Source organism: Aphidius gifuensis, linkage group LG5 (genome assembly GCF_014905175.1).
Source record: "Aphidius gifuensis isolate YNYX2018 linkage group LG5, ASM1490517v1, whole genome shotgun sequence".
Classification (NCBI taxonomy): domain Eukaryota; kingdom Metazoa; phylum Arthropoda; class Insecta; order Hymenoptera; family Braconidae; genus Aphidius; species Aphidius gifuensis.
Genome location: NC_057792.1, coordinates 17,113,705 through 17,135,416, shown reverse-complemented (window position 1 = coordinate 17,135,416; position 21,712 = coordinate 17,113,705). Strand labels below are relative to the sequence as shown.

The following is a 21,712-nucleotide window of genomic DNA, read 5'->3' as shown; positions in this document are numbered from 1 at the left end:
AAGTTTTTTTTTTATTGTAAACAAATGTAATTGAATTTTAACAACAAATATTTTAGTTTTTTATGAATTTTTTATTTTTTTAAATTTTAAGCCAATTAAATTTTATAATTCTTTTGTATTCTTGTTTTCGATTGGGAGCAGATTTCCATAATTTTTCACTGTGAAATTCATGATATTCATATTGTAGTATTCAAAGGAAACTTGAATTTTCAATTGCTTCAAGTTCTGGTGTATAATTAAGTCGAGAATAGGGTCAAGCACTGATTCAAATGTTGAAATGATTCATTTTAAAAAATATTTTCATATTTTCTTTTAAATATTTTATTCAATTATTACTATTATTTATCATTTTCTACATTTTTTTTTTCGATTTTAATTACAGTTGAAAGCATTCTATGTGGATCTACTGGTTCCCCTTGAAACAAATCTGGAAAAAGATACAAAAGTTGTGCAGGTTAGTTAAATCAATGTCTATTTTTTGCTCTATTTTTCTCTCAAATTAAAAATTTGAATAATTTAATAATTGCATAGTGGCCTCTTTTTTTTAAAAAAAATCTATTGTTAATTTACAGAGTGAACAAAAAAAATTTCTACAGCAGCATAAAACGAGATCCGAAACGTACAGTAAAGCTGCAGCAACAATGAAAAAACAACGTAAAAAATCAAGAGGTGCTAGTAAAAGTGGTTTGGCTATGGATAAAGAATTAAAAAATATGCAAATACTTGAAGAAGAAAAATCAAAGCTAGATGCATTTTGTGAACAAAGTTTAAAAAATGTAAATAAATATTATTAATTAATATTTTTTTATACATATGTTTTTAATTTAATATTTTTAAATACACAGGCAATGACACAGGAAAGAAGACGATATGGTTTTGTTTTAGAAAGACAATGTTCACTTGCAAAACATTATGCAAGTTTTCATGAAGTTGCACTTGCTTCTCTTCATCCGTCTGTTGATGATTGGCGTGAAATTGCAAATACACGTGAATATTTGCCACAATCTGTTGAAGATATGTTTGCATCTAGACTACGAGTAAATTAATATTTTTCTTTTATTTAAATAAAACTCTTGAAATTGTGTTAATAATATTATCTATTTAATAGCAAGTATCATTTTGGCCTGAAGACGATGAAAATGGTGGTTCAGATTTAACAATGAGTTCACAGCTACGAAAAACAAGAAGTATGGATAGTTCATGTCTTGAATTACGTCTTGGTCCACCACCAAGTCATCCACCATCATTACATCCAAGTGCATCATCTCATATATCATCAGCATTGTCAAGAGCTCGATCAGAAGTTAATATACATTCATCAAGTCTTTCACTTGGACCAGGTATTTTTTTTTATTTATTTTACTATAAAAATATTTTTTTTTAACTTTAAATATTTATCAATAAAACAAACATTTTCACAAATCATTTTGTATATTTTTACTATTTTTTATCAATAGCTTTTCAATCGTAAAATTGAAATTGTTGAGATTTTTTTTTTATTTGTATGTTTGCTCGACTTTCAAGTACCTAACCAGTCGAATAAAAAAATAATGTTTTATTTTCAATCGTCAACAATAAACCCTATATATATTTATTTTTTTTAGTACTTGAAAAAGTTGAATGATTTAACTGAAGAGTTAATCAACAGAAAAAAAAAATTACCCTCATAAAAAAATTTAAAAAAATATACATTTAATAATTATTTTAATATTTAAAAAATTTTAGAAGTACCAGAAACTCCACCAAGACCAAGATCAATGGCACCAACATCACGTAACAGTATTGTTGGCAATGGTGGTATTGGTAGTGGTGGTGGTGGTGGTACTAGTGTCACTGGTGGTTCATCCGGTGGTTGGGGTGATGCTTCTCTTGCTCGTGCACTATTTGCTTATCTTAGCTCTGGTGAAAATCAGCTGAGTTTCTTGGAGGGTGATCTTATCGCACTCATGGGTTTGTTCAAAATTTATAACAACTTTTTATTATCAAGATTTATATCTTATTGACATTTGTATCTCTAAATTATTTTTTTATTTTTTCTTTGACAAATTTATCTTTTTTATTGTTGATAAAATGATTTTTTTTTTTTTCTTAAAGGTGATCGACAAAAAGGATGGCAATTTGGTGAAAATTTACGTACACAAGGTACAGGCTGGTTTCCTCTGGCATACACTGAAGTCATCATTGATGATAGTTTAGGGTAAGTTTATTTTTTAATACTATTTTATATATTTAAAATAAAAAAAAACAAACTTATTATTCTGTTATAGAATTTGTAAATAATAAATAAATATAGATATTTAAATTTTCAAAACAATTGTAAATACATAAAATATATTTAGCTCGTGCATTGATAGTAATGAAGTTAATTTATTCAGAAACATCTCAGTGTACTGTTTAATGGCATTGGACTCTGTAATATCCTCACAAATCTACTGTATCAGTTTAAACCAACTGCAACTCGATACTGCAATTTCATTTACAATAATACATATATTATTCACTCGATTACTTCAATTTAAAACTTTCAATGTTCCTCTTCTCTTTCTATTTATACAATCTTATTATTTTACAACGTAACAATGAAATCTCATAAATGTAAAGTACTAGTTTGTTATATTTTATCTGCACATATACAAACATTTATTTATAACGAAAAAATAAAATAAAAACTTGTTTTATTTCGATCGTTCATGTAAAAAATATAAACCATTTTAACTGTCAAATTTTGCCATAAAAAAAACTATTCATTTATATATTTTATGAGGTCAAAAATATATTTAACGAGCACTATACAATGTATATATCAATTGATTTATTTTTATATTATTATAGATCACCAAATCATGCTGCAAATAATGGTAGATCACCAGATCTAAGAGCAATGCCACCATGTAAACCAGCACCATCACGTCCACCACCAAGTATCGATGAAATTTCTAATATTGGAAATGGTAATATTGCTAATAATAATAACAGTGTTATTAGTTCAAATATAAACAATGGTACACCAACAAATGTACCAAAAAGCCATAGTTCACACAATGTTGCAACACCAACTGGTCGTCAGCCAAAATCTGTGAGTTTAATAATTAATTTTGTGCTTTATTATTATTATTAATATACAATATTAATTTTAGATTCGTACATCAGGCACAATGCCATCTTTACTTGCTGCAAGTAGAAGAATTCAGCCTCCAGTTCCTCCAATTCCTCCACCAGCAGTAACATCACTTCACAGCAGTAACGACAGTGGTTTTTCAAATGAACCACCAGTGCAACCAGACATTGATTACAGTGATGATGACGCAATGAGGTGAGTCTATTTTTTTATTATTATTTATTTATTTATTTATTTATTTAGTAATTGGTTGCTTTGTTTGGCTTTTTATATTGTATATATTTTTAAATTTATTTTACACTTGTTAGACCACCAATTTCGCTTAATCTTATTAACAAAAAATCTCCGTAAATAACTACACTTCTGCATTAAATATATATGTTTATTGAAGTAAGCTTTGTGCGATTGCTAATCTCACTGATGCACCACAATCGCTTGAAAATATCCCCAGGCTAACTGAGTACTGGTTTGGCGCAATTCCATCCAAATACACATGATTCTTGATCCTTTAGTTGATGAAAAAAAAGTAAAATAATAAAATGGAGTATATAAAAAGAAAAAAATAGAATACTGACTTGGCCAATTTAAAATTAAGTGGCACAAACATTCTTACTGTAAACATTGAAACAACCAACGAGATTACCAATTTTCTACAAAATTTATTTTTCTTTATTTTTAAATATCTTTGAGATAATAAAAACAAATTAAACTTCGAAATAAGTCTAATCGAAAATCAATTTATTTACTAACAGAATTAAGAACTTTTTTTTATTTTCAAATAATTGCTTTTATTAAATTTTATTAATTTTTAACAACAATCAAATATTACCTATTTAATTAATTTTTCTCCGTGCAATACTAAAATATTTCTTGGTTTTTTATTTTTTATATATTGGATGGAAATTTTTTTTTTCCCAATCAATTCTATGATAAATCTCGCACATAATAATTATTAAACTTTTTAATATTATTTGTAAATCCTGTATGTGTTGTCAAGCTCGATGGATGAAAATTTATTATAATGGTGGAATTTTAATTAATTTTTCCTTATGCATGATGGCAATTAAATATTTTCCAGCTAAATATTTTTTATTTAAATTAAAAATTCATTTATAATTTAATTATTTTATTTTTCTAAATTTTATTTTTTATCATTTTTTATTTCCCAATAAATTTCGCGATAAACGAAATAAACGAAAAAAAAAAAAACCACAACAATAAATTAGACAAAGACGAAGAAAGACTCGAGGGGATCGTCTTGAGGCAGCTGAAAGAGCTATGCAACAGCAGCAACAGCATCAACATCGTGAAGATACTGAAAAAATCAACAACAGTATCAACAATAATAATAATAACAACAACAAGAATAGTAAAGATTGGGGCAACGATTCATGGAAGACAATCCCAAGAGACGAAAAGACCTGGCACATGTATAGAAACCAAATGGAAATGTGGTCAGATTCAAAGAATGAAAATTCAAAGGACAATCTCGAGGGAAGATATACATCAACAAATAATAGAAGACATGATGAGAGTCATGAACGTAAAGATTATACAACACGTAATACAGAATGTGACACAAGGGATAAACGTGAACGTAAAATTGAAAAAAATAGAAAATTAGATTATGAAAATCAAAAAATACGTCAAGATAAAAATGAACGTACAAGATATAAAAATGATGATGAACATTTACGTGATACAACAATAATAAATCGTCGTAAAAAAGTTAATTCATATGATACAAAAAATAAAATTAACATTGATGAATCTGATGATGATCAACAACATATTATCAATACGAACAATAATGATGAAGATGAAGATGATGATACATATGGTACAAACAATTACAATGAAAAATATGATAAAAAAAAATATTACAACAATAATAATACTAACGAGGATGATGACGATGATGATGATGATGATGAAATTGATGATAATGTTACTGAAAATGATAACAACAATAATAATAGTAGCTATCATGATAATAATAATAATCATAAATATGACAATGATAAATGTGATTCAGTATCATCAAATTCCGACTCTGAAGACACAAGTACAATAACAATACCAGAAATTGGACGTAAAGTTGAACATATTGCACAAAAGTTGGAACAAACAGCACAAAAATATGCACGTGAACATAGTCCACCAAAATTTATGGACAGTAAAAATCGTGGTGATTATACAAAAAGTCTTGAACGTAATGATAATTATGACAGAGAAATAAGATCATCAAAATCACATTTTGATAATGATAATAAAAATACCAATAGAAATCAATCATACGAGCGTGAAAGAACATTTGAAAAAAATCCAGATAGAAAACGTAATATTGAACGTGAATCAAATCGTCGTTTTGAACGTCCAAAACCACCATTTGAAGATGCACCAGAACGTCCAACAACACGTCCATCATATAGAGAACGTCGTTATTCTGATAAAGAAGATATTTATGGTGAAACAACAAATAGAATAATAAAAAATAATAATAATTCTAATAATAGAGAATTAAATGAAAAAGAACGTGGTTATGAATCAAATTTTGAAACAAAATTAGAACGTAATAAAATCATTGAAAAAGTACAATTGAATGATGATAATAAGAAAAAAAAAAATACAATAATTGATGATAATAATAATACATTAAAAAATGATAATAAAAAAATTATGTTACCAAGACAAAGTACAACACTTGGTCATTTGGTACAAACTGGAAGATCAATTGATATTGATATTAAAAGTCCAAAATTAATAAAAAGAACAAAATCATTTTGGCGTTTTAGACGAGATTCTGAGGTACTTGAAGGTATGGCATTATGGCAACATCGTTCATTAGTTGATATTCCAAAAATCATAAAAAATGAATCAATAAATGACAACTTGCGTAAATCAACAACAGACAGTATTATGTCTGATCATAGTATTGATAAAGAATCACACAGTAGTGATAATACAATAACAAATGACAATAATAATAATAATATTTCACATAAACGTAATTTAAATAATAGTAATAATAATATTAACAATAATTATCATCATCATCAACAACAACAACGTGATGAACCAAAACCAGCTGAACGTAGTTTATTACCAGATAAAATTGATTATTATGATGATTTTCCAACACCAGCTGAACGTCCAAAAATAATTGAAAGATCAGAATATAAAATACAACAACAAAAAGATGAACGTTCATATTTTGTTGGTAATATATCAAGAAAAGCTATTATTGAAAATGAAAGAAAACGTAGTATTGAAGCTAAAAGACATATGGTTGTTGCTGAACTTAAAGAAAATAATGAAGCTAAAAAAGAAGAAAGACGTAATAATGGTAAAACAACATATGGTAATGGTGGTGGTGGTGATGATGATGATGGATTAATACAAAATTTTACAGAAACAGAAGCATCTGATGAAGAATCAACATATAGTTGTATTGTAGAAAATGAAAAACGTAATGAAAAAACATTATTACCAAGAACAAAATTAAGACGTGATAGTGAACGTGAAAGAGATAAAAATACATGTGGTCCATGGTATGATCTTTGGGGTGTTGATGCATCAGTTAATAATAATAATAAAAAAAAGAAAAAATAAAATATACACACAACAAATTATCCCATATATTTTTTTATATTTGTTTTGTTAAAAATTATTATTAATTTTATTTGATTGTTAGATTATATATAGTGTTAAAGTTTTAGCTGCTTATTATTGTTTATATTTTGGCAGTGTTGAATGTTAAAATTAGAATATATATTATTGGAAAAAATGAAAATATCATTTGGCAATTAAATTGAGAGTAATAATTTTACAGAAATCACAATGCATTTGCAACGGTGAAATTAAGGAAGACTAAGACCAATGATCGTTCAGCGCCAGTGTTGTGATTGAATGATGTATAAAAAATTAATTTTTATTTGTTATTTAATTATGACATAACAATTGTCTTGTTATTGAGACAATTGGAGAGTTTATTTATTATTTTGTTCTTGTTAACAAACAAAGAGAAAAAAAAATGATAAGCGAAAAGCGAAAAATGAAATTGGTTATATGAGATTGTATATTTGTTTGTGTATTTTTGTTTTTTATTTATTTGTCATAAATGATGCTGCCAATATCCGTCCAACAATATCACAAGGATTTATCTATGAGGGATCATTCATTTCCTCCTTCTGGATGTCTGGAACCAGGTTCTTTGTGGCATCGTTATTCTATCGTTTTGATATCCTATTTCCAGACAAGAAGGAACGAGGAATTTTTTTACATGTATAGCATCAGAATCTTATGCCACTTGGCTCAATACCAAAATGAAATTTTATTAACATTCTTAAAGAATATTTCTTGCTTTTTTTTTTTTCGACGAAAACTATTTAAAAAAAAAAAAAACATAAATTGTAGTTATTCTTGGACACGTGACACTATGTGCAAAAATTATCTTGAAACTTTTATTTTGTAAGTGTTAAAATACTTTTTTACATCTTCATTATGTTCAATATGCCATATAAAATTTCATCTTGAAAATGAGCTAAAACTTTATCACAATTTTTTGTCTTAATTTACATTTAAAGTTTTTATGATAAATTTATATATGTATCACTATTAAACGTGATTTAATTTTTTTTTTTGTTAATTAATTTTATCTCATTATTATTTCTTAAATGTTTAAAATTCAAATTAATTTTTTTTTTCATTTATCAGTTAAATCATAAATTTAAAAATAAATATATTATCATCAGTTGAAGCTTTGCTATCTTTATTTTGTAATATACAAAATTTTTTATGTACTTTGTATACTCCAATTATCAACGTACTAATTTTCTGTTTGTTTTATTTTAAAAAATGGAAAAAAAAAATGCAAAAAGGTGAATAATCTGTATAGTTATTTAAAAATAAAATCAAATTAAAAATAATCAAATTAACAATTGCTAAAATGATGAAAAAAAAAATGAAAAAAGTTTTATATTAAATTAAGGGAAACAAGGTTAAGGGCAAGGTACATATTTAAAATAAAATAAATATATTTTTTTCTGTTTCTCTTATCAAATTTTGTAATTGACACGAATACAACGTTTAAAATTAAATTAAATGTTAATTCACTATTCAAATAAAAAAAAAAATTAAAATAAACTCGTTACGTGGGTGAGTGGATACTGGATGAAGCTTTTATTGAAGCAATATATTATAAAAATTCATACGTAATCATCCAAACTCCACTCGGGTAGGTTAAAAAATAAAAAATATAAATAAAGAAAAAAAATTGAAATAAAATAAATAAAACTTCAGTAAAAAAAAATTAATATTAAATCACAATTTTTAAAAAATTGTTTTAATAATTAAGAAAATCATGTATACATATTCATTATTATATTATTATTGTTATATTATTAACATTTTTTTGTAAAAAAAAAAATTAAAAAACAAAAAAAAAATGTCTGACTTGTTATTGACTTTTCTCCTTAGCCCTTAGATATTTTTTTTTGACATTATTTTTATGTCTTCATTATATTGTGAACAATTTGTCATTGGATTTAATTTATTCTTTGAATAATTATTTTTTTTTTTTTTTTGGAATGGAAATTGATTATTGTATTAAATATTTACTTTTATAAAAAGAAAAAAAAAATATGACGTAATGATAAATTGTGTATTGTGGCGACTTTGAATGTAGAGAAACCAATGATTATTTATTTTTATGGAAAAACCTTTTTATTGTCAATCGACAAGTGCATCCAATGTGCAAGTGGCAACTAGAGGAAATGGAAACATGAGTAAATTCAACGAACGATTTAACATGACAAAACGAATTTCGAATTTTGCTTTCGCCTCGAGGAATCAGTAAATACGCACAAAATTGTCGACGTTGAAAAATTTTATTACGCTTATATATATTATTGGATGAGTGTAAAAGAACACTATATATATTTTTTCGTTATTTATTAATAATAAAAAAAATATGATTGACGTTCCAGGTAGACAAACAAAAAATAACAATTTTTTTTTTTTAATAATTCATATTTAATATTTATGATTCATATCAATATTTGATATATATTTTTTAATGATAATTATTATTATTAGTTTTATAAATTTTTATTTATTTTACAGTATATTAAATATTGTTATAATGTTTATTAATTTTTTTATTAAACAATAAAATTATCAATTAAAATTTTAGATTTTTATGAATTAAATTAAAATAATTAAATTATTCTTGAGACAGGAAATTTCCATTAGACATTTTTGTTCGTTTATTAATATTATTTTTTTTATTTTATTTAAATTATTTGGCTTACGACTTTTTAAGACAATCGGAAGCTTCTTTTTTCATATCTGCTAATTGTTGATTTGATATTGTTTCACGTTCCAATCCTACGCAAATCCATCCGTTATCCTAGAATATGAAAATGGGTTAATTTTTTTTTTAGTTTATTGTAGTACAGAATAAATATTTATATAATTACATTTGGAATTTTAATACATCCACAAGCTAAACAACTACGAATAATATTATTATACGCATTTAAAATTTTTTTAGAAGCATCATCTAGACATTTTTTTTCGTTTGAATTTATATTCTTGTTATTGTCAATTAAATTTTTAACACCATCAATTACAATCAGCATATCTACTTCAACTTTTGTAAATAATTCAGAATATTCTTTGGTAATTTTACAGTTTGTTGTAGTCTCAATCGGCGTTGCATATGCGCTCTGAAAAAAAAACAAATAATAATTCATTATTAATATAAAAGAAAAAATTTAATTGCCTAGATGTTTGATATTTAAAAATCAAGTTTAATAAAATAAAAAATTACATTTATAACTTCAGCAAATAAAACAAATAATATGAAAAAACTTGGAAAAATTATTTGAAACATATTCGAGGCACTTGCAAGACTTTACTTCGACTGATTTGTTAAAAAATTATTCATCTAATTTATTCAAAAAAATTATATAAAAGAATGATATATGCTTGAAAAAAAAAATTAGGGATTATAACCACAGTGAGTTTTATTTAAACATGTGCTTATAAATCATTTAATTTTTATATCAAACATTTTATTTTATTTGAATAACTGTCTGAAAAAAAATTTTAAATTGTCTTTGATTTTTATTTATGATAATAAGATAACCAACTGTGAAATATTTAATTCTTAAGATATTGTTTATAAAGAATTTTTTTTAATCAGGTCATCTCAGATAAAAATGAATTTTGTGAATAAAAAATTTTTACAAATACATCTATACAACATGGTATATTAATATTTCAAGCTGATAATTATTATAACGCTATTTCCAAAACTGCACAAGTTTAAGTTGGTTTAATAACACACACAAAAATTGTTTTTCACCTCGAGGCATTAAACTCTGTACACTAGAAATTTTCTATAAAGCCAAATTACAATTGTTAATAATAAAAAATATATGAACTTTAACTAAAGGAAAATCGAAACGATCCAGTCCAAAAAGAATTCTTAATATTTTTAAAAAATCATATTTCTTAATTTATGTTTTAAAATTATTTCTAAATGATTTAGAGTGGTTTATTTTTTATCATAAAACTACTTTTTTATATGATATCATGCTCGAGTAGTTCATTAGTTTAATTAATATTACTGAAAGTACTTTTTTTTTTTTTTTTTTTAAATAAAATTTTTTAAGAGGACCCAGTGTATATCCAATGCTTGACTATTCACCAGTTCTCTTTTAAGTTTTTTTTTTTTAAATATTTTTTTGTATCTCTATATATATTATACATATATATCTCGTTTGTCCGTTTTTGATTCTACTTGTTTTAATTTATTTTTATTTATTTTTTTCATTCAAACTTTTTTTTCAATACGACCCTTAACAACCACATTCCATTACGGATATTGAATTCTAAGGCTTGTCTCGTAACTGCCCAGTGCAATGGACTAATAAAAAATGTAAAAAATAATAATAAAATACTATATGTTATTCATTTAATTTAATAGAAATATTATTATTATATTACAACAAATATCCCTTTCATATTCTTTCAATTTTGTTTTTCCTTTATATGGAAATCAATGAAGCATTAGTGATTTGTCTTCTTATTTATATAAAAATAAATATATATAATTAGCCCTTGATAAAAAAATTAAAATAATTTGAAATAAATAAATAAATAATTGATTATATTATATATTTTTTTTAATAGTATATAAAATGTTTATAAAAAAATTTGACATCGTTTGCCAGAAGCTAATTGTTTATCGTCAGCATCCCTTTTCAATTAACAATCATCTATGTGACGACGTTGACGACACTTGCCGTTGGCAAAATCTGGTTAGTGCAACCGACAGAATGCCTAACTATTTTCGTTAGTTTAATATTTTAGTTTAAATTTACATATACTCGCATATATATACGCATTAATAACGCATGTATGTATTACACACACTTTCCATTTATCATTCATTAAAATGTCATTTTGATTGTTGATTTCCATAACCAAAAATTTAAACCCTCATCATTTCATATAATCATTCATTATGAATAATTAATACAATAATTATATTTGAATTTATTACCATCCATTTGACATATTTTCATAATATATTCATTTATAAATATTCCTTAATAATCAATTAATTAAATTATGGGTTTTTTTCTACATTTATAAATATACTTACAACAATTTAATTCTATTTTTTTTCGTTAAAATTATTGCAACAAATTTTGTCATGTGAAAGAGATTTGTTTTAATTTTTTTTAGTCACTTTAATACTCGTGTGGAATTTTTACTGTATTTTTTTTTTTTTGAATTACAATGTGGTTATTTGTAACACAGACACATTGAATATTTTTTTATATCAGTACACACGTCTTATTGTATTTTATTTGTACAATATCATATATGCAACACTTGTGTGCATTCGTTTCATAAATATTTATGAAAGAAAATAAAAAAAAAAAATGTTTTTAGAGATGCATCAAAGTAGTATTTGTCGTTTATACACACACAGTGTCTCAGACTCTCAGTGGAATTTTTCTACCACTTTATTTTCTCATTTATTTAGCATATTTTACATATGAGATTTTTTTTTTCTTTAAAAAAATATATTTCTTTGTTTTAAAACTAAAAAATAAAACTAAAGTTACAAAAATATAAATAGAATATACTTTCTTATATACATAGTTTTATCATAATTTTTCATTGATAAGTTTTTTTTTTTTTTTCTTTTATGCGGAAAAATTTAAAAGAAAATATCGCTTTTTCACATTACTGGTTTTCTTTTTTTTTTTTCTTTGTTTTTATTTTTATTATTGGTGTTTTTTTTATAAAGTTGTTGTTGAAGCAGAATACCTAAAAAGATACTTTAATAAAAGTTTTTTGTATGTCTTTCGATACAGTACTTGGGGGGACAATTATCTGAAAACTTTGTTCTCAAGAGATAATTTTATTATTGTCATTATTATTTTATTTTTTTATTATTGGAAAAGTGTATGATTGGATAAGGTTTATTTTTTATTTCGACAATTGTCAAAAATAAAGTCAAGGGAAAATTGAGAGCTTGGTCTTTTGATCAAGGGCAATTAGCTACTATTATCTTGATTAAAATTACAAACGATAAAGAAAAAAAAAGTCAATTTTAAACATTGTTATTTTGTTCTATTCTCAACAATATAAATAAATTTTATTTACAAAAAATATATTAACAATTCTTGATAAAGTCAGTCAAATAAAATGAAACAAAATATTTATAGAATATAAAATTACAAAATAAAATTAAGTACCTACTAAAAAATATATATCGACAAACACACGTGTAAAAATTTAAAGAATTCGCACCTTGAAAATAATCATAAATATTTTAATAGCCATTTTATAAATTTATTCATGAAAAAATAAATTTTTAAAAGGCAATAATTATTTATTTTGTTTTACAAAATTCATAATGAAATTAAGTTTAGAAAATTAATTATATAAATAAAGATAATTAAAAGAGACAAGGGAGTTGATATCTCTTGAGATCAAAGGTTTAATTAATTAGACACTATTATCTTGATTGAGGTATCAGAGTTCGTAAAGTTACATGCTAAATTGATTTTTATTATTTATATTTTTTATATTTGAACAAGGGTGTTTGTTGCAGGAGCTTTTAAAGCACACTGCATTGTCGGCTGTTGGTTTTAATGGACCAACAAATGATTCAAATATATTTCGAAAAGAACGATTGTTGATAAATAATTTATTTTTATCAATTTGTGTATAGATAGTTGTTGTATATTATCAACTGATGTTTAAATTTTTTATCAACAATCGTTCAACCTAGTCTATCCAGATGATGATATAAAATTTATTTAAAATACTTTTTTTTTAACTTCAAATGATCATCAGCTTTTCAGACAATATCATCATGAAATTTAAAAAATAAATATATATTTTTTTAAATAGCTATAATAAAAATTTTACAACTATTTTAAAATCTCGTTTTTAAAAGTCTTGAAGTTTTTATTTATAAATCCAAATTGTATTATTTTAGTATGTTGTAACTTGTACAAACAAAGCTTTAGATAAATTTTGTTTTTTAGATGAAAAGAAAATATAATTTAAGACTCACAGTATTATGGTGAGAAAGAAAAAAATAAGAGTATATATTTTGCGACTTTGAAAGAGAATATTAAGTCAATATGACATACCCAAACCATGTGTGCATACAACATTTTACCTTAACTCACGTACACGTATATCCTTTTTGCGGATAATGTAACCAAGTTGACTCTGATAAATACATCAATATATATACACACTTACAAACCCATATATATATAAAGCAAAACCCATTTGCTCTTAAAAAAAAAAAATACAAATGCATGATGATTTAAAAAATAAAAATAAAAAAAATAAATATTTCAAGGTTTATAAAAAAACATTGTTGTATTTTTCTTATTACTTGCAAAGTTTATCGCAAAATATTTTTATGATGACAATAAAAAATAAATTTAATAAAATTATATTTTCAAGTAATATTCAACGTTTAGTTTTTAAATAACAGTTGTTGAAAAAACATCTACATCATTAAAAATAAAAAATGTCAAAATTAATATTATCATTAATTTTTATTTTGATTATTTCATCGAGAATAATTAAAAGTAGACGTATTAATTTTTTTAAAAATTTCACGTCAAAAGAAAAGCTTTGTCCTACTTTATCAGAATACAATGATAATAATAATTGTACCTGTTATTCAACAGCCGAAAGTTCAGATGGTTGGATGAATTTTGAAGAACACATTGATATACCATTTGCTCCAGATAAATATATTTATGATTTTTATCAAATGTCATCAGTGACGAGTGAACCATCACCAGATGGATTTATTTTATTAAGTGATAAATTTGTATGTCCAAATAATGTGGAATCATGTGAAATGATATTTTCTGAATCAAATTTATTCTCTGTAATATCTGATTATGAACAAATATCAAACATGGATATTTACCAGTGGAATAATTATATGCTGAGAAGAAATGTTGGAGCATTAACATCAGAAACATCATATAAATGTATTTTTCGTGCTAATCAAACAGGATATTTGGCTGTTAGACCAGTTATGGAAAAAGTTTTAGGCTGGTATTATCATTATTCTTGTTACACTGATGCTTGTGGTTGGCCTTGGAATCATCCATGCAGTGAATGTCCAAAAATTTATCAAGTTCAACAAGAAATTTGCAGTTGGTTAGGAAAAGCACCACAAATTAATTTTAATGATGGTGGTATTGTTGGAGATCATTATTGCGTTGTTGCTCAAAAACGAAAAACAGCCTTGAAGAGAGTCAATAAGTATGGTCTTAAAAGTAAATCAGTATTTCACCCAACAAAAATTGTAAAACAATTTAATTAAAAAAATAAAAAATTATTACATTGTACATGTATATTTAATTTACGTTAATAAATATTAAATATTTATCAAATAATTGTTTTGATTTTATTCATAATTTTATTTAATTTTATATATATTGATATAAAATAAATTCAATGAAACTTAAGATATTTTATATTTCTACAAAGTAATAAAATAAATATGATAATTTTTGAGTGGTGACACAATTTATTCAAATAATTCTTAGAAATAATATAAAAAACTTGTGATACATGTTTGACCTTTCACCGATTTGATATCAGTAAAGTATAAATACCTCTGTTTGTAGCATCACTTTAGCATTCAAGTATTAATTCATCAAACATAAACAAGAACATCATAATATAAAATGTCAAATTTATTATTTGTAATTAGTATTACATTTGGTGTTTTAACAATAACAAGTGATTGTAAACGTGTTGAGTTTTTTAAACAATTTACTTATAAAGAAAGACATTGTCCGACACCGCCAATTGATGATGAATCCTGTAGATGTAGTCCATATGGTTCAAAATCATATAATTGGTTTATATTTGATGATAAAACTGATATAGCATTTGGTCCAGATAAACATGATTATGAATTTTATCAAATGTCATCAATAGTAAGTGAATTATCACCAGATGGATATGTTGTAATAAGTGATAAATTTGAGTGTCCAGATGATGGTGAAGCATGTTCAATAAAAATTTACGAACAAAATCTATTTTCTGTAACATCAAGATATGACAAAATATCAAGTATGAGTTTGAGTGATTGGAATAAGCTATTACGACGTACTACACCATCAAGAACATTTACAGCTTCATATGAATGTGTTTTGGAACCGAAACAATCTGGATATCTTGTCATTCATCCAATGATGGAAAAAGTATTAGGATGGGCATATGATTACTGGTGTTATACTGCCGTTTGCTGGCCTTTTTTTTATCCATGTAACTCATGTCCTAGAATTTACTATAGAGAACAAGATTATTGTATATGGATAGGAAAAGCTCCAAAAATAAATTTTAAAGATGGTACTATTATTGGACAACGGCGTTGTGTTATTGCTGATAATGAATATGACGCTCTTTACAGAGTCAATAATCAAAATACTAGCTCAGAATTTATTCGTTTGCCTTATAAAAATCTACAACTTTGGCTTTAAATATTAATTAATTTAAAAAAAAAATAGATTTATAGCAGTTTAATATTTTCATTTTTTTGTCTACTTCATTTTGAGTTGAATTTAATACAAAAACATAAATAAAATATCATTTAAATTTTATTATTATATCAAAAATAATTTTATTAAAATATACTTTGTAAAAATGATGATAAAAAAAATCAAACGGAAATATAAATACAAGTTAATTGTGATAACATTTTATTATATAAAATTAAATATTAGTTATCTTATATTTTTTAACTTTTGACCCAGTTGACATAAAATAAAAATTATAAATTATACCTAAAGATTAATTGTTTTAAAAAAAATATATCACGTTACGAATTTTATTTAATTTTTTATAATTTTGCAATTTGTTTCGTATATAGATAACATGATTTACTATCAAAAAAATGATAAATCTCTTTAAAAAATTGATAAGAAATAATCATAAATTTGGCTATCTACTTGATTAAACAACTAAAAATTATTCTTATCAGCTCATTATTATTCATTTTAAAAGTTTTAGTGAATATAAAAAAATAAAATAAAAACTCAATGTTCTAGTTATCAACCACCTGTCGTTAAAAATACACATGTTAAAAATGTTTAAATTGATTTTCATAATATTTTTTAATTTTTTAATAATAACAGTTAAAAGTAAACGTGTTAATTTACTTAAACAATTTACTGTTAATGACATGTCATGTCCAGTTCCACCAGTCGTGAATAGCATTTGTAATTGTAATTTAAACGGTTCAAATTCCAACAATTGGATATATTTTGATGAAAAAATTAATTTACGATTTCGTCCGGATGTACATAATTATCAATTTTTTCAAATGTCATCAATAATAGATGAACCATCAACAGATGGATTTATTTTAATAAGTGATAGATTCGATTGCCCTGGAAATGTTGAATCATGTGAAATGACATTTTCTGAATCAAATACATTTAACGTAACATCAAGCTATGAAAAAATAAAATCAATGTCTTATCAAGAATGGAATAAATTATTGCAACGTGATACACTATCACCAACATTAAAAACATCATATAAATGTATTTTCCCAGCAAATCAATCAGGATATTTAGCGATTTATCCATTAGTTGAAAAAGTTTTAGGCTGGGCATATAATTACACTTGTAATACATTTTCATGTGGTCTTCCTCGGTCTCATCCATGTAGTGATTGTCCTAAAATCATTCATTCTGAACAGAAAGACTGCACATGGCTAGGTAAAGTACCAAAAATAAATAACAAAGATGGCAATATCATTGGTGATCGATTATGTGTCACCGCTAAAAATGAAGATGATGCTTTACAAAAACTTGGTAATTTAAATACAAAAAGTGAATCAGTACGTTTACCAATAAAAATTGAAACACAACTTGATTAATCATAAATAATTATTTGTCATCATTTTAAAATTTTATTATTATTATTATATTTAAAAACTTTTAAATTAGAAACGATAAAAAAACAACCTTTGATCAGCTCATTAGTAACATCGCAGTTTATAAATAAGAAAAAAACATCTGATGAGGTGGAATTAATATCGACATCAGTTATAAAATACCTGTCGTTGAAAAAACATATAATTAAAATGTTTAAATTAATACTTGTTTCAAGTATATTATTTTATTCTTTGACAATATGTGAAAGTAAAGATATTAATTTTTTTAAACAATTTACTGAACAAGAAGAAGCAATTTCATGTAATTCAAGTGGTTCACAATCGAAAAATTGGATATATTTTAATGAAAAAATTAATAAAAGATTTGGTCCAGATGTTTATAATTATGAATTATTTCAAATGTCATCAATTATAAGTGAAGCATCACCTGATGGATTTGTTTTAATCAGTGATAGATTCGATTGTCCTCATAATGTTGATGAATGTGAAATGATAACAGCTGAATCAGAGTTATTTTCTGTGACATCATCTTATAAAAAAATATCATCAATTAGTCTTGAAGAATGGAATAAATTATTGCAACGAAGCACACTATCACCAACATCAAAAACATCATATAAATGTATTTTTCAAGCAAATCAAACTGGATATTTGGCCATTCGTCCAATGATGGAAAAAGTTTTAGGCTGGACATATAATTATTCTTGCAAAACTTCTGCTTGTTGGCCTGGGTCTCATCCATGTAATTCGTGTCCAAGAATTTTTAAATCTCATCAAAGTGATTGCAGATGGTTGGGAAAAGCACCAGAAGTCAATGAAAAAGATGGAAAAATTATTGGTGATCGTCTGTGCGTTGTTGCCGAAAATGAAAAAGAGGCTCTGCTAAAACTGGAAAATTTTGATGCCGAAGATTCGATGGTTTATCTACCTGTTAAAATCGAAACACAACTCAATTGAAAAAAAATTTAAAACATGGAATTTATTATTCGCCTTTTGTGAAATTTTATTTTGTCCATTTCTTTTTATTTTTAAATATTTCTAAATTGGTTTTTTTCTATCAACTAAAAATAAATTTAATGAGCTCATTAGTTAATTTTAACGTTGAATTTAAAATAACAAAAAAATATTGATGATATTTTATTAAAATTTGACCTTTATCTTTGTTGAATTTTATTTATATCTATTATTTTTATTATAATATTTTATTAATATATTTTTTTCTTTTAGTTTTATCAACTTTCATTTAAAATAAATTTATTCACAAATACTTATAAATTATATTCAACAAAATTTAATAAAGAAAAATTTCTATTTTAAATTGACAATATATATTAAAATTAATAAATGGAAAAAAAAATATATGTAATGAAAAATTTTACAAAAAAGTTTATTTTTATTTTGAAAACTTTATCTTACAGTTGTTACCACAATTTATATTACCTGACTATTTTACTTTCCTCTTTACAACTGGATCATTTTTTTTCATTATTTTTTTTTATATTTTCCGCTACTTTGTCTCGTTATTTCAACGTTCATTCTTCAATCTTCATGAGGCTCATATATATATTTTTTTTTTTACGTTGAGTTTATTGTTCCATACACACAGTAATTAGAAATAGGGCTACCATCTGTCAACCGACTTATTACCTTCAAGAAAATACCTTCCTGATTTATTTTTTTTTTTTTCATTATCATTATTATTAATTTTTGTTTGTTCATGTTGCCTCCGGCTACTTGAAATGAAAAAAAAAAAATAATATCTTGTAGAAAAATGAAAATTGAAAATTTCCAAGTTTAATTGTTGATTTAAAATTTGAAAAATTCTTGAGAGGATTGTCCACGAGTGCCGAATGACTTTATAAGTAGAAAAGAAAATAATAAAAAAAATATCACGAGTATTTGATAAAAAAAGAGAAAAAAAAATTATTAATAACAATAATAGTATGAGAAGCTTTTTTATTTTATTTATTTTTTAATCTTTAAATATGGATGTTAATTTTTTTTGAACAATGTTGTTTATTGATTTATGTATTATTAAAGAAAAAAAAAATAAAAGCTTACATTGAATATATGTAAACGTTAAAAATTACACATAGATAATTGTGTTATTTTTTCATTTAAAATTATAATTGTAGTTTGGAAACACGACGACAACGATTAAAATCACAGTACTCTTTTTCTGGTAAACATTCTGAATCACCTGTAAATTAATTAATTTATTTAAAAAAATAATTCATGAGTGTTAATATATTATTGTTGCATAATTTAAATTTCTTACTTGTACATCTGGCAAATTGTATTGACTCTACTGCTTTAAAAAACATCGTAATGCTAAATATTATTGCAAACAAAGTAGCCAATAAATAACTACCCAATAGTTTCCTTAAAAAAGATATAAAAAATTTATTTTAAATTTTAAAAAAAATAAATTGTTTTTCTTTTATAAAAATTATATACAAATTAATTTTTTTTAAATATATTTTTATATTGACTCACATTTTTTTTTTTTTTAATTCTCAAGCAAATTAATTTTGAATTTTTGTTATAATTTTTTGTCATTCAGGTACATATATATACTCGTAAAAATTCATCATTTGCCCCACTATTTGTCATCATTCAAGGACATTATTTCAAGCTGAAATGTTAATATATTTATTTTACCCAAACTGTGTCAAACGTTTAACGATAACATGTTTCAATAATAATGAAATCATCAATCCAAACCGACCTGAAAAAAAATAATAATTTATATTTATTTAATGATAATTTTATGACCTATTTTATCTTTCAACTTATCATGCAATCAAATATGCAAAATTAAAATTATTAAAACAACAAAACATTCTTATCAAAGTAAATGAATTTTAATTTCAATTAAATATAATTTTATCAAATATAAAATTACACTTACTTGTCAAGTTGATTTTAAAGATATTTAATTAATTTCAACATATGGATATTAAATAAATAAACGAGCTTTCGATTACTATCTTAAATTAAACACTGTTGTAATTATTCAACAGTCAAAATTTTCCATTCTTCATTACAATATGTGCATAAAAAAAAAAGAAAGCCCTCGGGAATTGTTCACTCAAATACAGTGACTTGATGGGGTTGTATATTATTTACTAAAAAAAAATAAAAAAAGTTACAAGACAGTAAGAATAATAATAGAACTTTTATTTTTCAGTGTATATTTTTTTTTTTTTTTTGTTGAATGACTTGATATTTATTTTGTCTTTTTTATATTGTAGTATAAAAATATTATAAAACATCACAAGCAATTTTATTTATTTTAATGGTAAAAATATAATGTCAAACAAAATAAAAAATGTCATTAAAGTATAACATAATATTTACTGTATGAAAAAATATAAAACATTTTGGTGCTTATGTAAAATTTATAAAATGAAAAACGTGGCTTTAAAATTGTCTCGCGGCTTATCAGTAAGTCAATTTTTAAAAAATGTATATTTAAAAAAAAAACTCAAGTATCTATACTCGGTAAATTAATTCTTCAAAACAAATTTAGATTCAATATTCAGATTTTTTTTAAAGATATAAAAAATAAAGTAATAAATCTTACGATCTTGCCATAACACTTGAATATATGCTTCGTTGTTTTGTGATATTTTTTTTATTTTTCTACATCAAAGAAAAGAGAACATATAATTTTTTTTTCTCGTCTCGTACTTCAAAGAAAAAAAAAACAACTTAGTATCTCTTTGATTATTTTTTCTGACAACTGTTTCGTTTGATTTATAGCTTATATTTTTCGAAAAAAAAAATCAATTCTTACTTGAATATTCTGTTTGTAAATATTACCCATCAAACGTATGTACGTTATAGTTTTTATAATGACATACACTCCATCAAAGTACAAAAAACACTGTAGAAAAAAATCTTGCTAATCGTAAAATTTACATGTAATAATTGCTTTGTATTATGGTAAATTTTTAAAAGCCTTAAGTCTATCAAAATTTTCACCCCGGTAATTTTTTTCTTTTATGTCTTTATCATTTATATTATAATTTATAAATAAATTTTCCGTCTATAATAAATCAATGTCAGATATTTTATGGTATTGAGACAAATGTTAGACAAATCATTTGATC

The 21,712-nt window shown here is 24.0% G+C and overlaps 1 protein-coding gene and 1 long non-coding RNA gene across 3 annotated transcripts in view; one reads left to right on the top strand and one right to left on the bottom strand.

Annotated features, from left to right (window-relative positions):
- LOC122857997 (putative uncharacterized protein DDB_G0282133) overlaps positions 1-7,978 on the top strand; it is a 72,843-nt gene extending 64,865 nt beyond the window's left edge. For both annotated transcript variants that reach the window (XM_044160588.1, XM_044160587.1), the window contains 9 exons: positions 383-454; positions 573-776; positions 846-1,037; positions 1,109-1,340; positions 1,726-1,950; positions 2,095-2,197; positions 2,833-3,076; positions 3,138-3,313; positions 4,345-7,978. In XM_044160588.1, coding sequence (XP_044016523.1) covers positions 383-454; positions 573-776; positions 846-1,037; positions 1,109-1,340; positions 1,726-1,950; positions 2,095-2,197; positions 2,833-3,076; positions 3,138-3,313; positions 4,345-6,730 — 3,834 coding nt within the window. In that variant the 3' untranslated portion in view covers positions 6,731-7,978. The remainder of the gene's footprint in view (positions 1-382; positions 455-572; positions 777-845; positions 1,038-1,108; positions 1,341-1,725; positions 1,951-2,094; positions 2,198-2,832; positions 3,077-3,137; positions 3,314-4,344) is intronic.
- Positions 7,979-19,587: 11,609 nt separating this feature from the next.
- On the bottom strand, positions 19,588-20,153 carry LOC122857996. Its single transcript, XR_006374272.1, has 3 exons — positions 20,094-20,153; positions 19,876-19,979; positions 19,588-19,797 (listed from the first exon to the last, which is right to left on the bottom strand). It is a non-coding gene; the product is annotated as an uncharacterized LOC122857996 (long non-coding RNA).
- Between the last annotated feature and the right edge of the window lie 1,559 nt (positions 20,154-21,712).